Here is a 19,763-nt window from a genome sequence, read left to right on the forward strand (position 1 = left end):
CTGCGCCCCCCTCCCAAAATAAATCCTAACCACTCCAAAAAGTCTGCAAAGGAGGCTACAACCCAGCGGTCACTACGGAGGATGGTGCCAAGCATAGGGTAAAAGGTTGAGACAACGTAGTAGTGTCATTCCAAGTTCATTCTCAGTCTCCCTCATCGAAGGTCAGCAGTTGAGGATTCCTCCTGACTCCCTCCACAAACTCCTTCATCTGCACGTGTCCGTCGTTGTTATCGTCCAGTACGGACAGCAGCCTGTCCACCAGCTTCTCCAGGTGCGTGGTGGAGCCCGGCCCGGTGTTTTCCGAACTCCCCGGCTCGCTGGTTCTCCTCCTGGGGTGCTGCAATTCGTACATCAACTACAGAAGGAGGGGGGATTATGAACATGTTTCTAGAGTGTTCTAGATTAATAAGTAATTTCTGGAGTAGATATTACTGAGGATAATGTTTTGCTGGGATCTAGCAAATGTTGCATTACCTTGTTGGCAATTGCAAAATACTGTACTCAATTTACGTGTCTTGGGTAAGAAGTGTAAGATGGAAATATCATCAAAGAAAATTCCTGAAAGACGATGTGTTAACATAATTTCCTGTTCTTCTGTTCCCTATACAGGGTTGGAAGTATGGAATAAAAAGCCGTGGCGGACACGTTAAAGATAAAAAAAAGAAGGAGAGGCATGTGCTGAATTAGGTTCTATAGATTTAAAGATTACCACAAAAGTTGGCACAGACACAAGCAGGTAGACACGAAATTGTCCGATTTGGCCGTCTCTTTAGCCCCACGCACTACCTGACGATCGGACAAATTGGTGGCAACCATGCGTCAGACATAGCATCGCTGCAGCTCAAAGAAGCTCGCGTCTTCTGTTTTGAATGTGATTTATAAAGCTTCAATACATATCTCCTTTGAATTCTTGAACAAGATGATACAGACATCATTCTGCTCCACAAAATACATCTTTGAGATTATACTGAAGGCTTACCAGGACACGCCCTCCTTAGCCCGCATTTACGGAAACGCCTTTTTTGCTTCATCCTCTAAGTCTATAATCTATGAGTTGTCTCAGTTTAGCATGTCACGGTCTGTTGTATACAGAACGGACAGATGTCGACAAAAAATGGCCCGATTGATATTATTGAGATCGGGCTGGGGGTCTAGCATCCAGGCTAACATTCGCGTGTCGAACTACATGTTCTTTCCCTCTGGAAAGCACCTAATGTCTTCCATCAGTGCTATCTCGTGTCCGACCACCCAGATAGTGGTATCTTTACAACCTGTATATTAGAAGACCCAACCTTGGTGCAGCGCCAGCAAGTTTGTAGCAGGTTGTTTCGACGGTTTCGGCTTCCAGTCTTTGATGTTGATGCGTATCTCAAGTTTTGTGGCTCCATTATGCCTGCCTGATAAATTCACAGTGCCAGACTTGTTTCTCTTATCCACAGTCTAACTAAATTTCTTGTTGATCAAAACTGTTTAGTTTCGCCGTGTTTAGTCCGTACATTAGTGTCAAAGGTTATGGATTACAGGTGTTAAAAGCCGACCTCCCCTTTGGATACAATGCAGGCTTTTCACGCAACGTAAAAGAGACAACACTGTCTGTACTTCACGGTGAACTTTAGCACGCTAAAGAATGGGCCCATGGGACCCAGTATGATACCTTGCGGGACACCCATTTTTAACTCGTTGGAAGTTCATTGGATTCTTTTAGTTTCTATGAGGACGTTATCTCTGGTTTCTATCACTTCATAAAATTAGACAGCAGCTAGTTGTGGGTGTAACATGTATGTACAAACATGTATTTATATTTTGTTCATCAGACGGCTTCGATCAACTGAAAACATGCACACGTACTTGTACAGGGAGAAGTAAAGCGTCAGCACTTTTCAGCTTATATGGAAAGTGAGTGAAACATTTTTTTACGTTCCCTGTTGGCTGCCCTGCAACAATGCAAGAGGTCTTTCCATCCAAATATCTGAGATTTGAGATAAACGTAGCACGCATTTTGCTCGTAACATGTCTCAATTTACCCCCTCCCCCAAATGAAAACTTGGTGCGTTTAGATAAGATGGGAGGACGTTTATAACAGCTATTATCCAACATTTACTTGTCAGCTTTGATTTGAACACTTTTCAGTTTTCACGAATCATTATCGTAACAACGTAGGGCGTATCTAATCATAGTTGTTAACACAGGGTTATCATACACATTATACTTTCTGCAGATTATTCTGATTTTTGTCCCGTTTGCTTACGTCATACATTTTCCTCACTTAAACGGAACGTTTAGTCAACGTATATATCATCACCGCGGGTGGCGATGTAACGGTCAATTTTCATCATTCCCCCAGCTACTCTTTGACCGTCACATTGGAAAAACGGTATTATCGAGGCTTGCTCTTGAACACTTGGATATCTGAAGCGTGCGTTCTCTACTGCACTCGTAGTACGTTTATGAAGGTTAGACATCCAGGTAAACATTATCCCAGTACAATTCAGCACTCTTCTTCAGCGTCAATAGAATGAACGTAACAATTCAATCTACAAGTACAGTTAACTAGACAAACTGGTTGATCCACTAACTCATAAGGATTGCATGTAAAAGATTACATTTGAGTGACTTTTACATACGATCCTTAGGAGTGGTTGAAGCGACACTGAAGAAGAGTGGTGGATGTCACTCGAAACGTCCGAAGTCAATCTCCGTTTTTATCCAGTTGTAGAGATTGAATTGTATTTGAATACTGCATTTAGTAGATGTCTTTAAATCAATTTCTTTTATGAAGAAGGTCTTGGGTACCTGATAGATTTATGAGATGATGTTTGAGATGACCTCGAAATTTTAGTAAAAAAATATAATTGAATTCTTAGCTGATATGATGCACATGACTAAATGTATAATCTATATATGATATTTCCAACAATGGAAGGAGCTACACTCACTATGATTTTGATATATACTGTTAAATGTTTTATTGGTGATTCATTTGGACTGACTCTCTTATAAAATAGAAAATGTTAACAAACCAGATGCTTAATTTTTTTGGTCACGGTCAAAGTAATAAGACAAAGGATATACGGCAAACTGAAATCACCTGCAACCATGTTTTTTTCCTGCAATATTGGTGAATTATTGAATATTAGTAAACAGGTTTGCAAGTTCCAAGGACAGAATGTTCGCTTTTTACTTTCATTAGAGCAAATGCTTTTCTCATTGCTTCTCTTCTGGCAAATAAAACAATGCTTGTCTTAAAAATTTGCAGATAAAGATAATACATAAAATGCGTTCTTACTTAATAGAAATATTTTTGAGTAAACAACAACCCTAAACCTTGTCAAGAATATACCAAAATATAGACAAGCATTTGACATCTGTTTTGCAAACTTTATCCACTATTTACTGCTTTTTGTTGCTCGTCAATATGGATTATTTTGTATCAGAATTTGTCTCTTAGAGGGGGTAGTGACAAATGACATTACAGCTATACGGTACTTGTACAAATCCCATACGTAGCCACATCGTCTCTTACTGAGCTTAGCTATGATGCAACTGTCTCGTTCCTTATAAAGAATAGATGGACAACTCTCTATCTGTAACTGATGGAAGATGAAGTCACGTACCTTTAAAACATTTAAGAGTTCGTCTCGGCTGAGTTCGCCGTTGTTATCGATGTCGTACATACTGAAGGCCCACCGTAACCTCTGAGCGGTGGTACCCCGGAGAAGAGCGCTCATCCCCCGCAAGAACTCCGGAAAATCCACCTGTCCGTCTCCGTCTTGGTCGAAAGTGCGAAAGATTTGCCTCGCCAGCGAAACCTTCTCCTGGTCGTTGACTGACTCGAAGAAAGCGCAGTAGAAAGCGACGAACTTGTCTCGAGAGAGCGATCCATCCGGGCAGTCTTTGAGGAATAGGCTTTGCCACTGACGAACCTCCTTTTCGTTGAAATTTGTTTTTCTTGCCAACTGCGCGATCATCCTCCGCGACTGTCCCCTGGTAGTGGATCGTTTTTGCACGCCACCGCAAGGTAGTAAAGACAGAACCTTACCCATCCCTGTCTTGTCCGTACGCCGAACCGTACGTGTCTGACGTCTTACCGGAGCTAGTTCAAGTCGTCTTCTCCTCTTAGCTTACCCGAGTGCTGTACGTACAAAACTGCTGTTACGAACATGTCATAGTTCGAACTGTCTACCTGACGGGGCGGCCCAAAAAGGTCGTGCGTAAAAAGGGGGGAAGCTAAACGGGCAAATCTATCTTAGTGCTGTTCTAGGTGCTATAGAACAATAGTAACCATGTAAGGCCATGCTCATTTTGTCTTCTGGATGACGTCCACGCATGCATAAATTTCCTTCCCTTTCTTCCATTTCCAAAATCCAAAACAAAACAAAACAGAACAAAACAATTACAAATTTGAATTCAGTCCGTCGCACCATCCCATGCAGTATCTGCCACGAAGAAAACAACATGAAAAATGTTTTATTATTCAAAGACTGCATGTGCCATACCAGCTGCAGGCTCAATCATTTCTTCAAGTATGTTTCAAAATCCCGGCATTTCTTTTTCCTTGCTCATCTTTTCCCATTTTTGCACGCTTGCATTAATTTGGGGATGTCATCCATAAAAATGCGTCAGTGTGACCTATATAAAATATATAGTAAAATATATAAAGTAATATATAATAATATATAATAAAGTCACCTATATAGAGACCACACAGATAATTTGCTCCTCATCAACACTGGGTTCATAAGATAAAGGTGCATTCGTCGAAACACACTAGCGTAACATAATACGTGACAATGAGAGGGCCATCGCTGTCGTACCCCCTCTATTCCACTGATGGGGTGACCGCTGAGCGATCATCGACTGACTCTCATTAGTAGTTCTATCGGATTTTATTAATAAAAAAGTACATCTTGCAAGTTATGTGTATTTTGTTGTCTTTCAGATCACCCTTTTATATCATGGATAATATCAATTTCATTTAGCTATACATTAAGTCGAAGCCGTATGCAAATCCTATTTTGGTCGCTAAACACTTGCTCAAACTGTTTCCAACAAATGAAAAGGTGGCCCCAACCCTCCATTCCACTGGGGGCTGTGACTGCTAAACGACCAAAGTTTAAAGGATTGCTCAACGAACAAATAGATAAAGAACTATCTGTTACGTCTTGTGTGCATTGGTTGTCTTACTCTTTACATAGAAGGAGGATTACACTTGCTGTACTACTAGTGGTCGCCTACGATCGTCGTCTAGTGAAAAGGGACATCATGAAAACTCCTACCCTATGACATCTTGCAATAACACTCACTCTCCAAGGCCTGTTAACGGTCAAGACATGCTACAAGATAAATGACCATGACATAGCTGATCTTGTGTGCAATGTTGTCTTACTCTATAACATAAAAGAAGAATCACGAAATCAGAAATCAGATTTTCGTTGCTGTATGGTTGTTCTGCGATCGTCTAGTATCACTCATGCTTCTTGTAATAACACTCACTCTCTCTAACGGTGAAGACATGCCACAAGATAAATGACAATGATAGCCCATCACATGTTGTATCTCCTGGCCACACGATAAGACCGCGGAGTTAATCTAACTCCATCCGTGTGTCATGAGGACCAATGGTGTACCGGTACTGCCATCCTCCATCACTCTAAATTAGAGATGGTTATCATGACGACGTGTCAAACACTTAAGACTATCTTTTGTCCAAGTCGATCGATTTTAGTGCACATTTGGGGGCGTTTTGAGCGCTGACCTTCGTGTTTTTCCTGGACATGTGGTCATCCTGACGAAAGATAAGAACTTGTCGCCTTTGCATTACGGCCGGCCTGGTTTTACATGGTAGGGAGGCATTTCAAAATCTGTCTTCCCTTTTTAGATGTCTAGGCACAGTTTTTAACGGAGATGTTATCGGCTACAAGGCGACACAATAAAATTGTGCAGCCACCATAAGATTGTACATCATCATAAAACAAGCAAGTGCAACACAAAATGCAAGGAGTGTATGCTATCGAGCTATAATGTTGCAACGCATTTAGGATTCCCAAAGAGTATAACCCCCTTGGGATTTCAGATTACGTACTTTCGAAAGTTTGCTTCTTAGCCTTTATATATGCTTACCACCGCCTGAATTGATAATTTTCTCTTTTCTACATGTCAGCATTTTTTCTTGATTTCTTTCTTTTCTTTCACATTAACATTACATTGAATGAAGGGGGAGACCAAAATGAAGATATACAAATTCCCTCTACCCGGCAGTTCTACACATAAATGCCTCTCTTTATTATTTAACTATACCTACAACTTTAGAGCCCGAAAATACTTTGTCCTACAAATCTTGAATTGTTCGCCAATAAATGCTGTGTTTAGGCTTCGGCTGTTTTTAACGTTTTATTGGGCTTTCTATTTCATACCGTTTTCTATTCAAGTCTCGCAAAACATAAAGATAACAGTACAAAATAGAAAGCCCGATAAAAACGCCTAAAAAGCATTAGAAATACAGCCAGAGTCTAATCTCTGCTTGGAGAGTAGCTTTCCGTACGATTTACGGTATGGTGACAAACTTTTGGAAACGTACGAAAAGTGATGCCCGTTCTGATAGATTTTTTTACTTTTCCCCTTTCACATATTCTTTTTTTTACCTTTTAAAGACTTCTCTTAGTATCCGTTTTTTTGTGTGCAACTTACGGCATATATGTGCACATTTTACAGCTTTTCGTACGATTTACAGTAGTCTATGGTCACAACCTTTTTTTTAAACGTTCGTAAATTGATGCTCGCTCGGATTTCATCCACGTAATCAAGTCAGTGTGGCATAACGACGTTTGACTGACAGGAAGATAGCATCTACCCATCCGTTTTCTTAGAAACCATTCCCATATCAGACAAAAAAGATTTCAGAAACGGTCAGACGTTTCAGATAGCATTCACTATCTTCCGTCAGTGACACTGAAATTCCCCCATCTAACCTTAGGTCGCCCCGCAACCGTCTGTGATTACGTAACCGGCTTGCAAGGTCACCTTTCGCGAAAAAGTTACGTACGCCAATCAGCGATTACACATCACATGACCTGTTATAGCGTACAAGGCTAAAGCCTCAGGGCAAAAACATGAATCACATGTAAACGTTATATATGGAATTCGCAATGGCATGAACGTATTATATATCATAACAATATTTATGCTGATTTATGGCTTGGGGAAACTGATCATTAAGTACATGATGTTAATACAAATATGCGGCTGACTTTTGATTAATGACAATGAAAAGAACTTGGCCATGTTGATACCAGTGAATAACAGCTATTTTATGTCGTTTCTTTTAATATCTAAAAGAGGAAAACCTATAATGCAAATCTATATCCAAAGAAATCATAATCTACATGTAAAAAATAGTAACGTTACAAATGTGACGTTAAGTTTGTTGGCTTCGATTTGGTCCATGTCTATTGCACACCGCGGAAAGGCTTGGTTTGGAGTAGATTTATATTAATCCTAATTTCTGGTCTGACAGGATGTTCTTTGTTAGCGTACCATCGCCTGGGGCGGGGCTTTTTTGCTGTCTCTCCAAGTAAAAACTCTGGCCTGAAGGACGTTATATAACGTCCCTGCTCTGGCTCACTGTCTTTGGACGTCTTTTAGATACTTTAACCGTGCTTTTCATTTTGTTAGGTTTGCCTGGTGGACAAAAAGAAAACATGACAAGATAGAAATCCTGATAAAAATGCCAAAAAGGACGCCCAAATCAGCTTTTTATGCCGCACCCTTGCACTATCTCTAAAGTTCGCTGTGGGGCGCTCGTTGTTAGTTGAGAAGTGCCCGGATGAGGCAGGTGAAGGCTCCACACAAACAGCCACAGACACAAAGCAAAAACACATTTCCTCATCCTATCTATGCGGCACGTCCTTTAAAAAATTCAGCTCCCCTCAAGACGTCCGGGCCTGTACTCAACAACCTTGAGGAGTTTCTTCCAAAGAACCACCGCGATCGATCAGTTTGACAGGTTTGATTGAGTGAATTTGATCGTCATTTTTTTGTACGGACGGGACTGAGAGTGGAAGTGCGGATCTCTACCCTGAACCCACAAATGGCGAGCGTACAGCTCAACCACGACTCTTCATGGGACTCCCTCGGCTCCCTCCCCGCCGAGAAACAAGACTGTCTGGCGCTAAGATACGCCGAGAGAAAGGCAGACGACGCCGGAGTTGTGCTGGTGAACGGGGATCGGGCGGAAGAAGGAGCGGGCAGTGAGACGGTGACTTCAGGCGGCAGCTCTAGTGTCACTCCCAGCGGCGAGGACAGCCTGGTATGTCAGATATGCGAGTTCGAATCTCTCCGGCATTCCTCTTAAATATACAACCCACAGAGCGATAATAACCTCCAAATTTAGCCAGGATGGACAAAATTGCGTTAGAAACGTATATCTGAGGAAACAGTTCTCTAAAACCTGTGTTCTGCGTGCCTGTGTGTGTGTTTGTATGTGTGAGTCCTGATGTCGTCTGCCTGTATGGTTGAATGATTAATTTGCAAATGTCACAGCACAGTTTGGTCATCGTCCTTTTGGCTAGCACAGATGTTTGTAGTGACCAAAGGTTGGTTTGGACAGCCCAAAAAATGGCCGTACGCCACATTTTTATCTCCATACGAACGATCTGTTTTGTAATATTCTCATGATTGCGTTCCCCCGCGGGTTACCCCTGAGGGACAGGCGGGGGACTCGCCCTCCCCGCCCGCCGCCATGCCCGTCGCCCCTCCCGCTGACTGTAGAAACGCCGATAACGATTCCTTCCTCATAAACCTACAGAAAATACAGTCCAGATCTGTCCTAGCGTGGATCTAACTCGTCCCAACTGTCCATTGTTTACTTAAATGGGCAGGAATGCAGCAGGGGACCTGAGGCATGACTCCACGGGCCTGTGTTTATCAGAAGTCAGAAGTTCACAGTCGGTTATCACTTAGCAAACACACTTTAAGTACAGGTTATTGTGGGCAGATAGCCGTGTTAGAAAACCTGGATTGGAAATAGTTCAGTCTTCAAACAAACACAAACCTTTGTCACTAGAGCATACACATCAAATAAGGGTGTTCCACTGTGTTGTTATTTATTATCACGGTCTTGTTGTTGTTTACGTGACATCATTTCCCCTAACACAACTGTGATAACAGATCAGCTGTTAGGGTTGGTGTTTTTGTGATTAGGAATTAGATCTCGGCCAATCATTGGGCTTAGTCTGAGTAACGAGATTAGTTATTATACCTCCATTGTTTGACTCCAGCCAACAGGAATCGGATGATAATCAAATCAGGGATTGTTGAAGAGTTAGACGCTGCGGTCACGTTTTCGTGAAGCTAGGGTTTACGTGTGTCTGTCGTGATTTTTAAGATTTTTTGTACAACGTCATTTGTAAATTGGTGATGAAACGCTGAATATAGACTACAAGTGACTAAAATAATATTCATACCCATTTGCAAACTTCTAAAAGATCTGTAGACTTCAATGAGTTATGTTGTTCGATTTGTTTGATTATGAAATGTCTGTATTATGGTGTATACACATTTCATGGCCATTTGTTTACTGTGCAGGTGTTTGAGTTTGATTTGAGTTTGAAACATTTTGATTTTTTTAGGAACTCTAGAAATGTGGAAGAAAATTAAATGTTGTCAGTTACATAATTGTGTACATATTAGAGTAGAGTAGAGTAGAGTTCTTCAGGCTCAGGTAGGAACTGCAGTATTGTATGAAAGAACAGTATAATACTATAGCTGGGAGACATTCACAACAATTATGTAGCTTTTTAATGTCAAAACACCACATAACTATAGTTTTTGTCCTGCAAGACTGGCATGTTGGAGTTCATGTTTGCAGTACTTCATTTTTAATGACCTATTTATGAACTCCAAAGTCCGTTGTTGTCAGGACCCCCGTGTCACACATTAACTTCTCCTTTGTCAAGAATTGCGTAGAGCTAAACCATGTTAAACAGCATGAAGTTCTTTACACTTATGTTTTGCTTTTGTCTGGCAATTATACAAAGGAGACCGAAGTGTCGGATCAGTGCTTTAGAGTTAGGGTTTTCATGACTAGAGTTGGGTTTAGGTTGCGATTATTTATACAAGCCTAAATTTTCTCTGTTCATTTTTAGGTTGTCCGTTTCGGGAATACTTTTCGAGGATTTGATACATTCTTTTCTACTAAGAAAGATAAAAAATATGAACACTGTCAAATGGTGACATACCGGTTATTTTTTGTGACGACTGAGTCAAGTAATTTTATATACAGGCCTTTTGTGTGAGGCCTGTACCATAGTTGACCCATGTCGGCGGTTCTGGCAAATAGGTAAATACAATAAGACATTCTGGGTTGTACCTGTCTGTGTTACATGGTGCTAACAGGGCTGAAAATACTGTGTGTATAGCATGCACTTTTGTGCAGCCAAAACTGGAGTTGTGCATCTTATTTTTTAATCTTTTGAGTCCACTCAGGTACCGAGATGTTGTGTAGGGTTAGAGCTAATGTACTTATCGGTAAAGGTGCTATGATTATACACTAGTACGAAGTACTGGTAGTGTTATACTTATAGCATATTCTTGACATTGAAGTGTCAGAAAAAATTAGAAAACTTTTGTTGTATTACTAGCAGATCTTACTTATTTGACATTTTGATGTTTGATTTAGATAAGAAGTTATCACAATTCGTCAAATTTTTTGGTTTTGATCACATTCTAGTGTAAATGCAGAAATGTTCGTGCCACAAACTCAAAACCAGTGCAAATATTTTTCCATTACAGTATGTGACCACAGTATATGACACTTCCGCGAACTCAAGCCATCGGGCAACGGTGAATACTCTATTTTCCTGCTAGCGCAAAATTAAATCCCTGCAAACTTAAATGCATTTTATTTTGTACACCTGAAATATTTTCTGTGTCTACATTTTTAAGTTACCACTCCGCCCACTTGTAACAATGAGTTTTGAGCCCCGTTCTATTGGTGTGTAGTTGGCCGTGGCACGCCGCAAGACACCGGCGCTACTTGTCCTTAGTTAGTACCCTCCAATGACTGTTCACCTTACAATGAGTAACATAAGAGGTTGGGTAATAGAGAGGGTCATACAGTCTATACAAGGTAACCCTTGGCCCTGGATTAGCGTCAGTAATACTGGTGTGGGAGCGAAAGTGACACCACAAGAGGACAGATTAGGTTACGTACACCATTGCCTCCCCCCCTCTTCAATCAATAACCCCGACGTTACGTATCCTTCGACGCATTGTCCGCCTTTTTGTTCCTATCGGGTACAACATAATGTTGTATGGTGACCTCTGGTGTTTTGCTGTATCGTTTGGGTTCTTCGGTCAAGCGGAACTGTAGTTGACAACGGAGCTGTCCAATCAAAAAGGGTTAGAAAGGATGTCTTCCACCCCCATTGGTTGCTCAAGATAATTGTATCAACATACTACATAGGCAGCCTAATCAAGTTAATTGGATTTCTTATTGGATGTGTCACATGCATATAGGAACGTGTCAAACGTTTTTAGTTCATGCATGCATATGGGTTAGGTAACTAAGGTGGTATTTTTTGGGTGTCTTGGGCATATGATAAGTTGAAATGGTGGAAAAAGGAAGTTTTGTTTCTAAAAATGTTATGTTATCCGTGTTATTTGTTAGTTTCTTTTGTTTGAATATAAACAAGCTATCTAATGAATGAAATCCGACTCTTTGTTGGTTGTCTCACACACAGTTAAGAAGGTGTTGAATGGTAATGCTTTTTGTTTGTCATGTATTTGTCAGAATTGGTGTTTCACACTATATAATAAATAATCACACTGTTTATTTGGGAAATGTAGAGTATGGTCAACAAGAAAAAAGTGTCATTCCCAATTTTGTTTAACTTAAGGATGTATAAAATGTTAACTGCCTTTGTTGTAACCACTATTGTAAGTTTGTACTACTTGTTATATATGTATGTATTAATATACAGGCTTTTCATTTGACGTCATATGCGCCATGTTGGATTACAGCATACATCTGTAAACCACATGAAGATACTACTGCTTAATTCAATTACCCACTGACATGGTCGTCGGAGGATTCAAAGTATATTTATGAAATAAGACAATGAAAATAAAATTATGAAAAGCCTGTATACCATTTTAGTTAATTTATTGAAATCTTTTACTTTTACCCAAACTGGCAATTGATTATCATTTCTAAAAGGAATTACATTTACCTATATTATTCTGGCCTCATTTGCATGATTGATGTGTTCCCATACTGTTAGCCTTTTAGGTTATATGAACTTTAGCTAAAGCCTGATGATATTTATGATACATATTATACAGATAATTGCGTTTAGTGATTTATGGTTATATGAATATATTTTTGTAGTTGACAATTCTTTTGTGGAATGTATTGCTACCGGTAAATAATGATACATGTATGAATATTCACACCAATAGCCATTGCTATTACAGTCAAACCTGCCAAGAGCGACCACCTCTTCTCAGCGACCACCTGGCCATTTCGACCGCTTTTTCTCGGTCCCGATTTTTTTTCCCATTGACGTAAGCATTAAGCGACCTTTTCTCAACGACCACCTGGCCAACGCGACCGCGACCGGCCCAAATTGGGACCCATAACGGCCGCATCATTTTCAAAATTGAGGTTTTCATCGATTTTCTATGATTACTAGCGCGATTTTGTGCCGAAATAGGCCAGTTTGCGTCGGATTTTGACTGCCATTACAATGTTATGTTTAGAATAATCCGACTTTAGTTGTTACAGAATTTTTTTTTTTAAAATCTATATCATTATGAAGTGAACGACTGCTGAAACGTATATAGCCTCATACTTTGTAAAGAAAGATCTGTGTAATGCTTTTGTCCAACTGTACTGTACATTCACTCTCGTGGGTATTAAAGTACGCTATCGGGACGTACCGGGCATCGAATTCGAAAGGTGCACCGTAGTTATTTCAGATATGGCGATCACGAACACAGCGACGCATGAAGGCTTGTATAGTAACTGACAGCATCAAAGTTCCCTTACTGTCTAAAACGTTAGTGTACAAATATTGAGCTTTAAAACACTGTATCGCATAAAAGCTCGATAAAAGGTTGGGGTTAAATTTACAATTTACAGTTTGCATCGGGCATGTTTTAAGTCGATACTCTTCTCAGCGACCACCTGCCCAAATCGACCGTTTTTTCCCGGTCCCCCGAGTGGTCGTCTTGGGCAGGTTTGACTGTATTATTGTTAAGCTTGATATTATTTCCATTTTATACTGTAGAATGACCATTTTTTTCAGGTTTTTAATTTTCTGAAAATGTGAAATTAAATGAGGTTTTGTTGGTTGCTCTGTAGTACAAAAACTTATAATTTTCAGTGTCAGGACTTTAAACTGGAGAGAATACTGCAAAAGCCACAAAAATAAAACTACTGCAAACACTGCAAGATCTACCGTATTTTCACAGATACCTGGAAATCTCGGTTTGAAACTGCTTCCAATGTGAGACTTAGAGATCCAAGTTATATCCACACTCCATCAGTTAGATTGTAAAGTCATCTTATTTCAAACGCTCACACATATCACGTTGCAGTGTCGCCAGGTCACATGCACTTGTTAGGCTCATACGCAAAGCACCCCGTGCGTTTTAGTTTGGTGCTAAAACTCGGCTTCAATATTGCGGCGACCCCTAACGCCATTGTGTTGTTGATATGTGAAGTTTTTGTGTGTTCATATCACAAGCATGGTATCAGTACATATTGTTCTTCATCCAACTTGCATGCTACAGGAAAGGGTTGCAGTCCTGGTAAGGTGTTTGAGAGCATGTTAAAGAACCCACTATACTTAGGCACGATCTAGACACAGTTTTTTCTGATATCTGTGAGCCTATAGCTTGTCGCCGACAGCTTTTTTCAGCGTCTAGATGGAACTGCAATATCGCCATAAAGATATTGGCAGAACTTCTCCCGAAAGTTCCAAAGCATTCGCCTGATAGCTTAGCAGGGGTCCCCGATAGCTTAGCAAGGGTCCCAGACAACTTCCGCGTGCGTGTAGATGCGCCCCGACTTCGGGAGGGCTCATTAGCATATAACGCTGGCTCATTAGGCTATATAAGTATATAGCTGTTTATGACTGCAAGCGCCATGGATGTCCCGCAGCCAATGTTTCAGATCCCTCCCGACATATCCACAGATATCGGTAAAAAATGTGTGTAGATTGGGCCTTATCAATAATATTAGGGGTCTCATCATCATCATACCTATGTATACCCATGTTTCTGGGTCAATCAAACCTTGTAGTCTGGTCTTTTCGTGGATTATGCCTTGAGGCAGTTTTAACGGTTTTCCCATACGAACAAAGAAAACTGTCCATATTCACTGATTCCTTTGTCTTGATCTGGGCATATGCGTGTACATTGTACGATCGTTGGGTATGAATAGATAATTCTATTTTATTGCTAATGTTTGCTTCTATCTATGGCACTGTGTAATCATGTTCAAATATTGTTCAGAAATTGGAAGTTTAAACAGTCTCTTTCAACGGTTGAGTTGTGCGAGCGGAAACTTTGTTCAAGATTATAATATACACATTATGCCATGAATATTTGTGGCAAAGGTTTGAACCATGCTTGCTCTAGTTATGATATTTCTTAGGATGAATAAAGCTGATAATCGCGTTTTGGTACCATAACATAAGGTATTCTCTGCAGGCATCTTTCATACCTATCAGAGGAGGTTAAAGAACCCAACACACTAAATCGAAAGGAACGGGGGATTTGGCACATGTGTATTGCTCTAGTAACCACGGAAAAAGCTTCATCCCTCATGCTTTGAACACTTTACCTTCTTATGATGTAAGTTGAAAGGATCTAGCCCAGTTCCAGTACCTACCTAATTAAATTCTTCTGGGCTATGTATCATTCAGTGTGGAGCCTAATGACTTGTTGTTTACTGGCTAGCTGCCTGCCTCTGTCAACTTGGGAGCTGGTCGTTAGAAGCAGCCTGACCATATAGGGTTGTGTAGGGGGTGTAACAGGGCAGTGAGACCGACTAACCCTAAACACTGGTGTCTGCTGACGGGATAGGGCTGGTAAAAATCATATGAATGAACGTTTGTGGTCATTCTGAGGATAAGTTCAATGCATAAACGACAATCAGATTTGAACCAGTCAAAGGGGAATTGGAAGTTTTAATGATTTGTTATTGTAACAGTTTGTTAATGTAACATTTACAGGACCAGAGGGAAAATAAACACAAAGAGCCTGTGGCACAAATTTGAACTTTTCTTTTGAGAAATTGTGAATTTGGAAAAAAAAATCTGGATCTGATTGAAACATTGGTCAAACCTGGTTTCTATACTTTTCTCTGGAGATGGGCCAAAAATGCTTTTTAAGTTTTAGGTGGGGGTCATGAGGGGTATTCTAGAGGAGAGTATTTGTGTAAAGTGGATGCTTTTTAATTTTATGCAAACCTCCCAAATTGTTGCGTATGATTCTATGAAGGTATGTTCCTGCCCTCGATATTTTTATGAAATCCATACGAATGCTTCAGCACCCTTGGAGAAACTAGCTTCAAGTTATATTCTGAAACCAGATTTGTTGATTCCCCATGCTCATCCCTGGTCATTTGTAGAAATAGTGATGTTCATTTTTCAACACAAAGGTATGTAAAATCAAAACATATGGTACGGGTTCTAGCTAATCTCCAAGCAGATGTGGGGTAGACAATCGTAAAGTTTTCTGATCGACCAGCTTTTCTTACATGACTGTTCCATAGCTGGCTTGTCAGAATACTTTACAGTTTGTCCACTCCACATCTGTTTGGAGAGTAGGTTCGAACGCCTTGAATGCCATCTTTCCCCTTCAACAGCGAAATTAAGTTCCCACAAAAATAAATGAACTTTCAACTCATAATGTCATATACAGTCAAACCTGCCCGAGCGACCACCTCTTCTCAGCGACCGCTTGGCCATTTCGACTGCTTTTTCTCGGTCCCGATCTATTTTCCCATTGACGTAAGCATTAAGCGACCTTTTCTCAACGACCACCTGGCCAACGCGAACGCGACCGGCCCAAATTGGGACCCATAACGACCGCATCATCTTCAAAATTGAGGTTTTCATCGATTTTTGATGATAACTAGCGCGATTTTGTGCCGAAATTGGCCAGTTTGTGTCGGATTTTGGGGTTAAATTGACAGTTTACAGTGTGCGTGTTGTATTTGACATTAATTTATTAAAAACCTTGCTTCTTTGCTTGCGTGCAGTGTGCTTGCTATTTGCCATTAAGCACAACGGAAACCATTTATATTTTGCATCGGGCATGTTTTGAGTCGATACTCTTCTCAGCGACCATTTGTTCAAATCGACCGCTTTTTTCCGGTCCCCCGGGTGGTTGTCTTGGGCAGGTTTGACTGTACAGTGAAGATTCCTCAGGACCATGGTTAGGACTAACTAGAATATATATACTTAGGACGTACTACGGTAGTGTTTACATACTTGTGTCACTTTGTGTGTATTAGTGTCAAGTTCAAGAACAAAAATGTTCCACCATTAGTTTATCATACAGGTCCAGCTTGGGGGTATGAGTAAGGAATATGGGATATTCTTGGCATGAAATGTGATGAATGTAACAATGTCTCCATCACAGATTTGAAATGACAACCACCCACCAAGTATGTTAGGTTGAATTAGATTTTGAATTGCGTAAGATTAAAACATTAAATATTTAAAGCAAGGCATATAGACATCTTTCATAATACTGATGGTCAGCTTTGTAATGGAGGCTATCTCTGTATGGGGGCCACTTTTTGTCATCACATTTGATTTTCCTGTTACAGGTCCTGTTACACCACAGAACCTCAATTTTGTAGTCTTGGCTATTAAAAATGTGTGTAAAACTCTTAGTTTGCACATTGACCTCTTAATTGCTATAGATTTTGCAATCTATACCTAAAGAATTTGTGGACTCAGATGAACTTCAAATGGATGTACACCTGGGAGTTATTGGTCACCACGGCTGTGATTGGTCAATTTCATCACATGACTCTTGCCCTTGTAACCAAGTGTTCTGATTGGTAGTTCATGCACTGTTCATTACCACCATCCAGACTGTAGTCTCCTGACTGTTGTTTTGTAACATCCTAGTTTAGAAGTTCACCCTTAATTAATGATCACGCACTAGTTAGTCAAGATGGCGCCTGTTTTAACGATTTGTTAGGGACCGTACGGCGTTTAGTGAGGGGGGAGGGCCGGTCGCCAGAGGGTCGGGTCAAAAAATTTTTGCATGGCCCTCCCCCCAGGTAAAATTTTTTTTGCTAGGCCCTCCCCCCAAGACAAAATATTTTTGCTTGGCCCTCCCCCCTCCTATCAACTTTGAAAAAAATATTCAAGACGCCAATAAAACACTGCGCTCCCGCATTTGGAAATGTGCTTTGCGTCATACTTTTTCATGATTTTCATCGAGAAGCAGATCTCTCACCCCTAGTAAAAAAAGGAAAACAGAATGGCTCAAAATATCTGCTAAATAGAGGGATAAATATCTGCTTCATAGAGGCATAAATATTTGCTTTATAGAAGCTATTTCATTGTTTTGATATTAAAACAACACCTAAAAAGCATTTGTACCTGGATTTCTAGTAGATTTGCGCCACGAAGCGGCGCGCGCCCCGCTCCCTAAATTTACGTATTGCAAGCTCGCGGGCGCGGGCCTGAGCGGCTTGACGGAAACTATTTTCAATTTACATATATTTTGGACTTTTTCTTGGTTCTGTGGTGGTAATAACTTACGGTAAATCGGGGGGAAAAATGAAAACCAAAACGACAGCACGATTCGACTTCCAAAACTGTAGTGGGGAGGGGGGCGCCGACGCGTGACGCTGATTTTCCCACGGCGGGGTAAGACCGGTCGCCTCTCTCTAGCCGCCGGCGGGCGTGAGACCGCAGACTTGCAGGAGATCTTTTAGAAATGCCACGCTTTTTTTGCCACGATTTCCTGCATTGCTTTTTTTATGGGAAAATTTGCTGGTTAGATGACATTTCTATGAAAAAAAAAAAATACGAGGGTTTCAAGTTTGTGAGAACGACGTTCCGAACACCATCTTCGGCGCCAAAGGCACGAAGAATCGCAAGGTAGGTCCGGGAGAATTTTGAAATCTTGACCCTCTTAAAAGCTATTTCCTTCAGTTTGAGGAGATATTTTGCTGACAAACAAAGCTAACTTTAATAGCATTTCAATTTAGAAATACAAAATTAAATCCCCCCCCAAACACATTATCACGATGTCGGTCATCAAAGGCGCGAGGCCGGTCACGTCAAAAGGGATCCAGGGAAATTTGCAAATATTTACCCTCAAGCTCTGAAACGCCATTTCTTACATTTTGAGGGCAATAAGACAGGGGTAAATTTTGCTGGCAGACTAATCTAGAGTTTAATAACATTTCTGTGCGTGAAGAAGGTTTTCGAGGGCGTCATGCATAAGCCCCGCCCCCTCCCTTTCGCATTTTCACTGTATCCCGAGCGCCAACCTCGGGCGATCCCTTGCAGAGGTCCAGAAAAATTTTGAAATCTTGATCCTCTGAAACGCCGTTTCTTGAATTTTAAGGGACATATTTTGCTGGCAGACCAAGCTATTTTTTTTTGCTTGGCCCTCCCCCCAAGTAAAAAAAAAATTGCTAGGCCCTCCCCCTGGCAAAATATTTTTTTGCTTGGCCCTCCCCCCCCTGGCGACCGGCCCTCCCCCCTCGCTAAATGCCGTACGGTCCCTTATTGGAACGGTTCCACCACTGGTTTATTCAAGACCAGTAGGAAAATTAACACAAAGCCCTTGTCGCAAATTTGAACCAGATTTCAACTTTTCCTAATCTGTGTGTGTAATGAAAAACTCTGCTGTCCAGGGCAATGTTGGGTGGGCAGGCTGCTATCAGTGTGATTTATTCAGGCTAGACCTTTCCTAACTAAACACTAAATTCTCAAATGTTTAGGCATAGTGGTTTCATTTTGAAATTATGACACAGCTAATGTCCATTTCCATTGTAATCTGCACTACAGAATTGTTTCCCTTCCCTCTCTGCCACCTGAATAAATGATTTTGCAGTACGTAATGTATTGCTGGTTTCCCTGCATTCCAGTTGAACACAAGCTAAATGTGAACTCATTTTGTCCAAAGCTAGTTTATTGGGAAGTCAAGATTTCTTGAGATTTTATCATTTGTCCAAGGATCTGGAGAGGAAATTTGCTAAGTAACAGTATACATCTTTCTCTTCCTGACCTCCTTACACATACTGTAAATTCTTTTATAACTGTGGGGACTTTGTTTGTTGATTTCAGGATTTAATCAATTTTGTGGGTACAGTAGTTATACAAATGCATATTGGTGTCATGACCGTTCGAACGTGATTCCATGACATCACCGTGATGTCACGAAATCATGTACGAGAGGTCACCACAATAATGAAACCACCGTGAACATGTCAAGATCTACAGTACTTCAGAGAATTGATGACTATGAAATAGGTCAGAACCTACATGTTGGTAGAGATATATGTGTGCCTCTGGGTTAAGATTAAGTAAAGGAGAATCTTCGCGGTAAATGCCTGTAAATGGATGGATGACTTCCTGTGTATACAGTAGACTTCACCCTCTTCTAGACACATAATCCTTGTCCTACATGTCACAGACTACTGCACATATAAGGGTGTAGAGTGATCTGTAGCAGAACATGGAGAAAATTTGCTTGTGTACTAAGGATTCGCCATGTTGTTT

The 19,763-nt window shown here is 40.7% G+C and overlaps 2 protein-coding genes across 8 annotated transcripts in view; one reads left to right on the forward strand and one right to left on the reverse strand.

Annotated features, from left to right (window-relative positions):
• Nucleotides 1-132: 132 nt before the first annotated feature.
• LOC118407857 (neuronal calcium sensor 1-like) lies at nt 133-4,107 on the reverse strand. The gene is made up of 2 exons (XM_035808412.1): nt 3,615-4,107; nt 133-355 (listed from the first exon to the last, which is right to left on the reverse strand). Exons 1-2 carry the CDS (start codon nt 4,041-4,043, stop codon nt 143-145), a joined length of 642 nt encoding a protein of 213 aa, XP_035664305.1. The 5' UTR covers nt 4,044-4,107; the 3' UTR covers nt 133-142.
• Nucleotides 4,108-7,821: 3,714 nt separating this feature from the next.
• LOC118407854 (RNA binding protein fox-1 homolog 3-like) overlaps nt 7,822-19,763 on the forward strand; it is a 43,060-nt gene continuing 31,118 nt past the window's right edge. For 3 of the 7 annotated variants that reach the window (XM_035808398.1, XM_035808401.1, XM_035808400.1), the window contains exon 1: nt 7,824-8,305. In XM_035808398.1, coding sequence (XP_035664291.1) covers nt 8,087-8,305 — 219 coding nt within the window. In that variant the 5' untranslated portion in view covers nt 7,824-8,086. Of the gene's footprint in view, nt 8,306-19,763 lie in introns of all 7 variants that reach the window. The other 4 variants (XM_035808399.1, XM_035808402.1, XM_035808404.1 and 1 more) reach the window with 3 other exon arrangements.

Source organism: Branchiostoma floridae, unplaced genomic scaffold, assembly GCF_000003815.2.
Source record: "Branchiostoma floridae strain S238N-H82 unplaced genomic scaffold, Bfl_VNyyK Sc7u5tJ_1494, whole genome shotgun sequence".
Classification (NCBI taxonomy): domain Eukaryota; kingdom Metazoa; phylum Chordata; class Leptocardii; order Amphioxiformes; family Branchiostomatidae; genus Branchiostoma; species Branchiostoma floridae.

What these genes read in the sequence shown, in the direction of transcription:
- LOC118407857 (XM_035808412.1), bottom strand. Translation starts at nt 4,043, where the DNA reads ATGGGTAAGGTTCTGTCTTTACTACCTTGCGGTGGCGTGCAAAAACGA. An exon ending in AACTCTTAAATGTTTTAAAG is followed by an intron (nt 356 to 3,614) that starts GTACGTGACTTC and finishes CTCCTTCTGTAG; the next exon opens with TTGATGTACGAATTGCAGCA.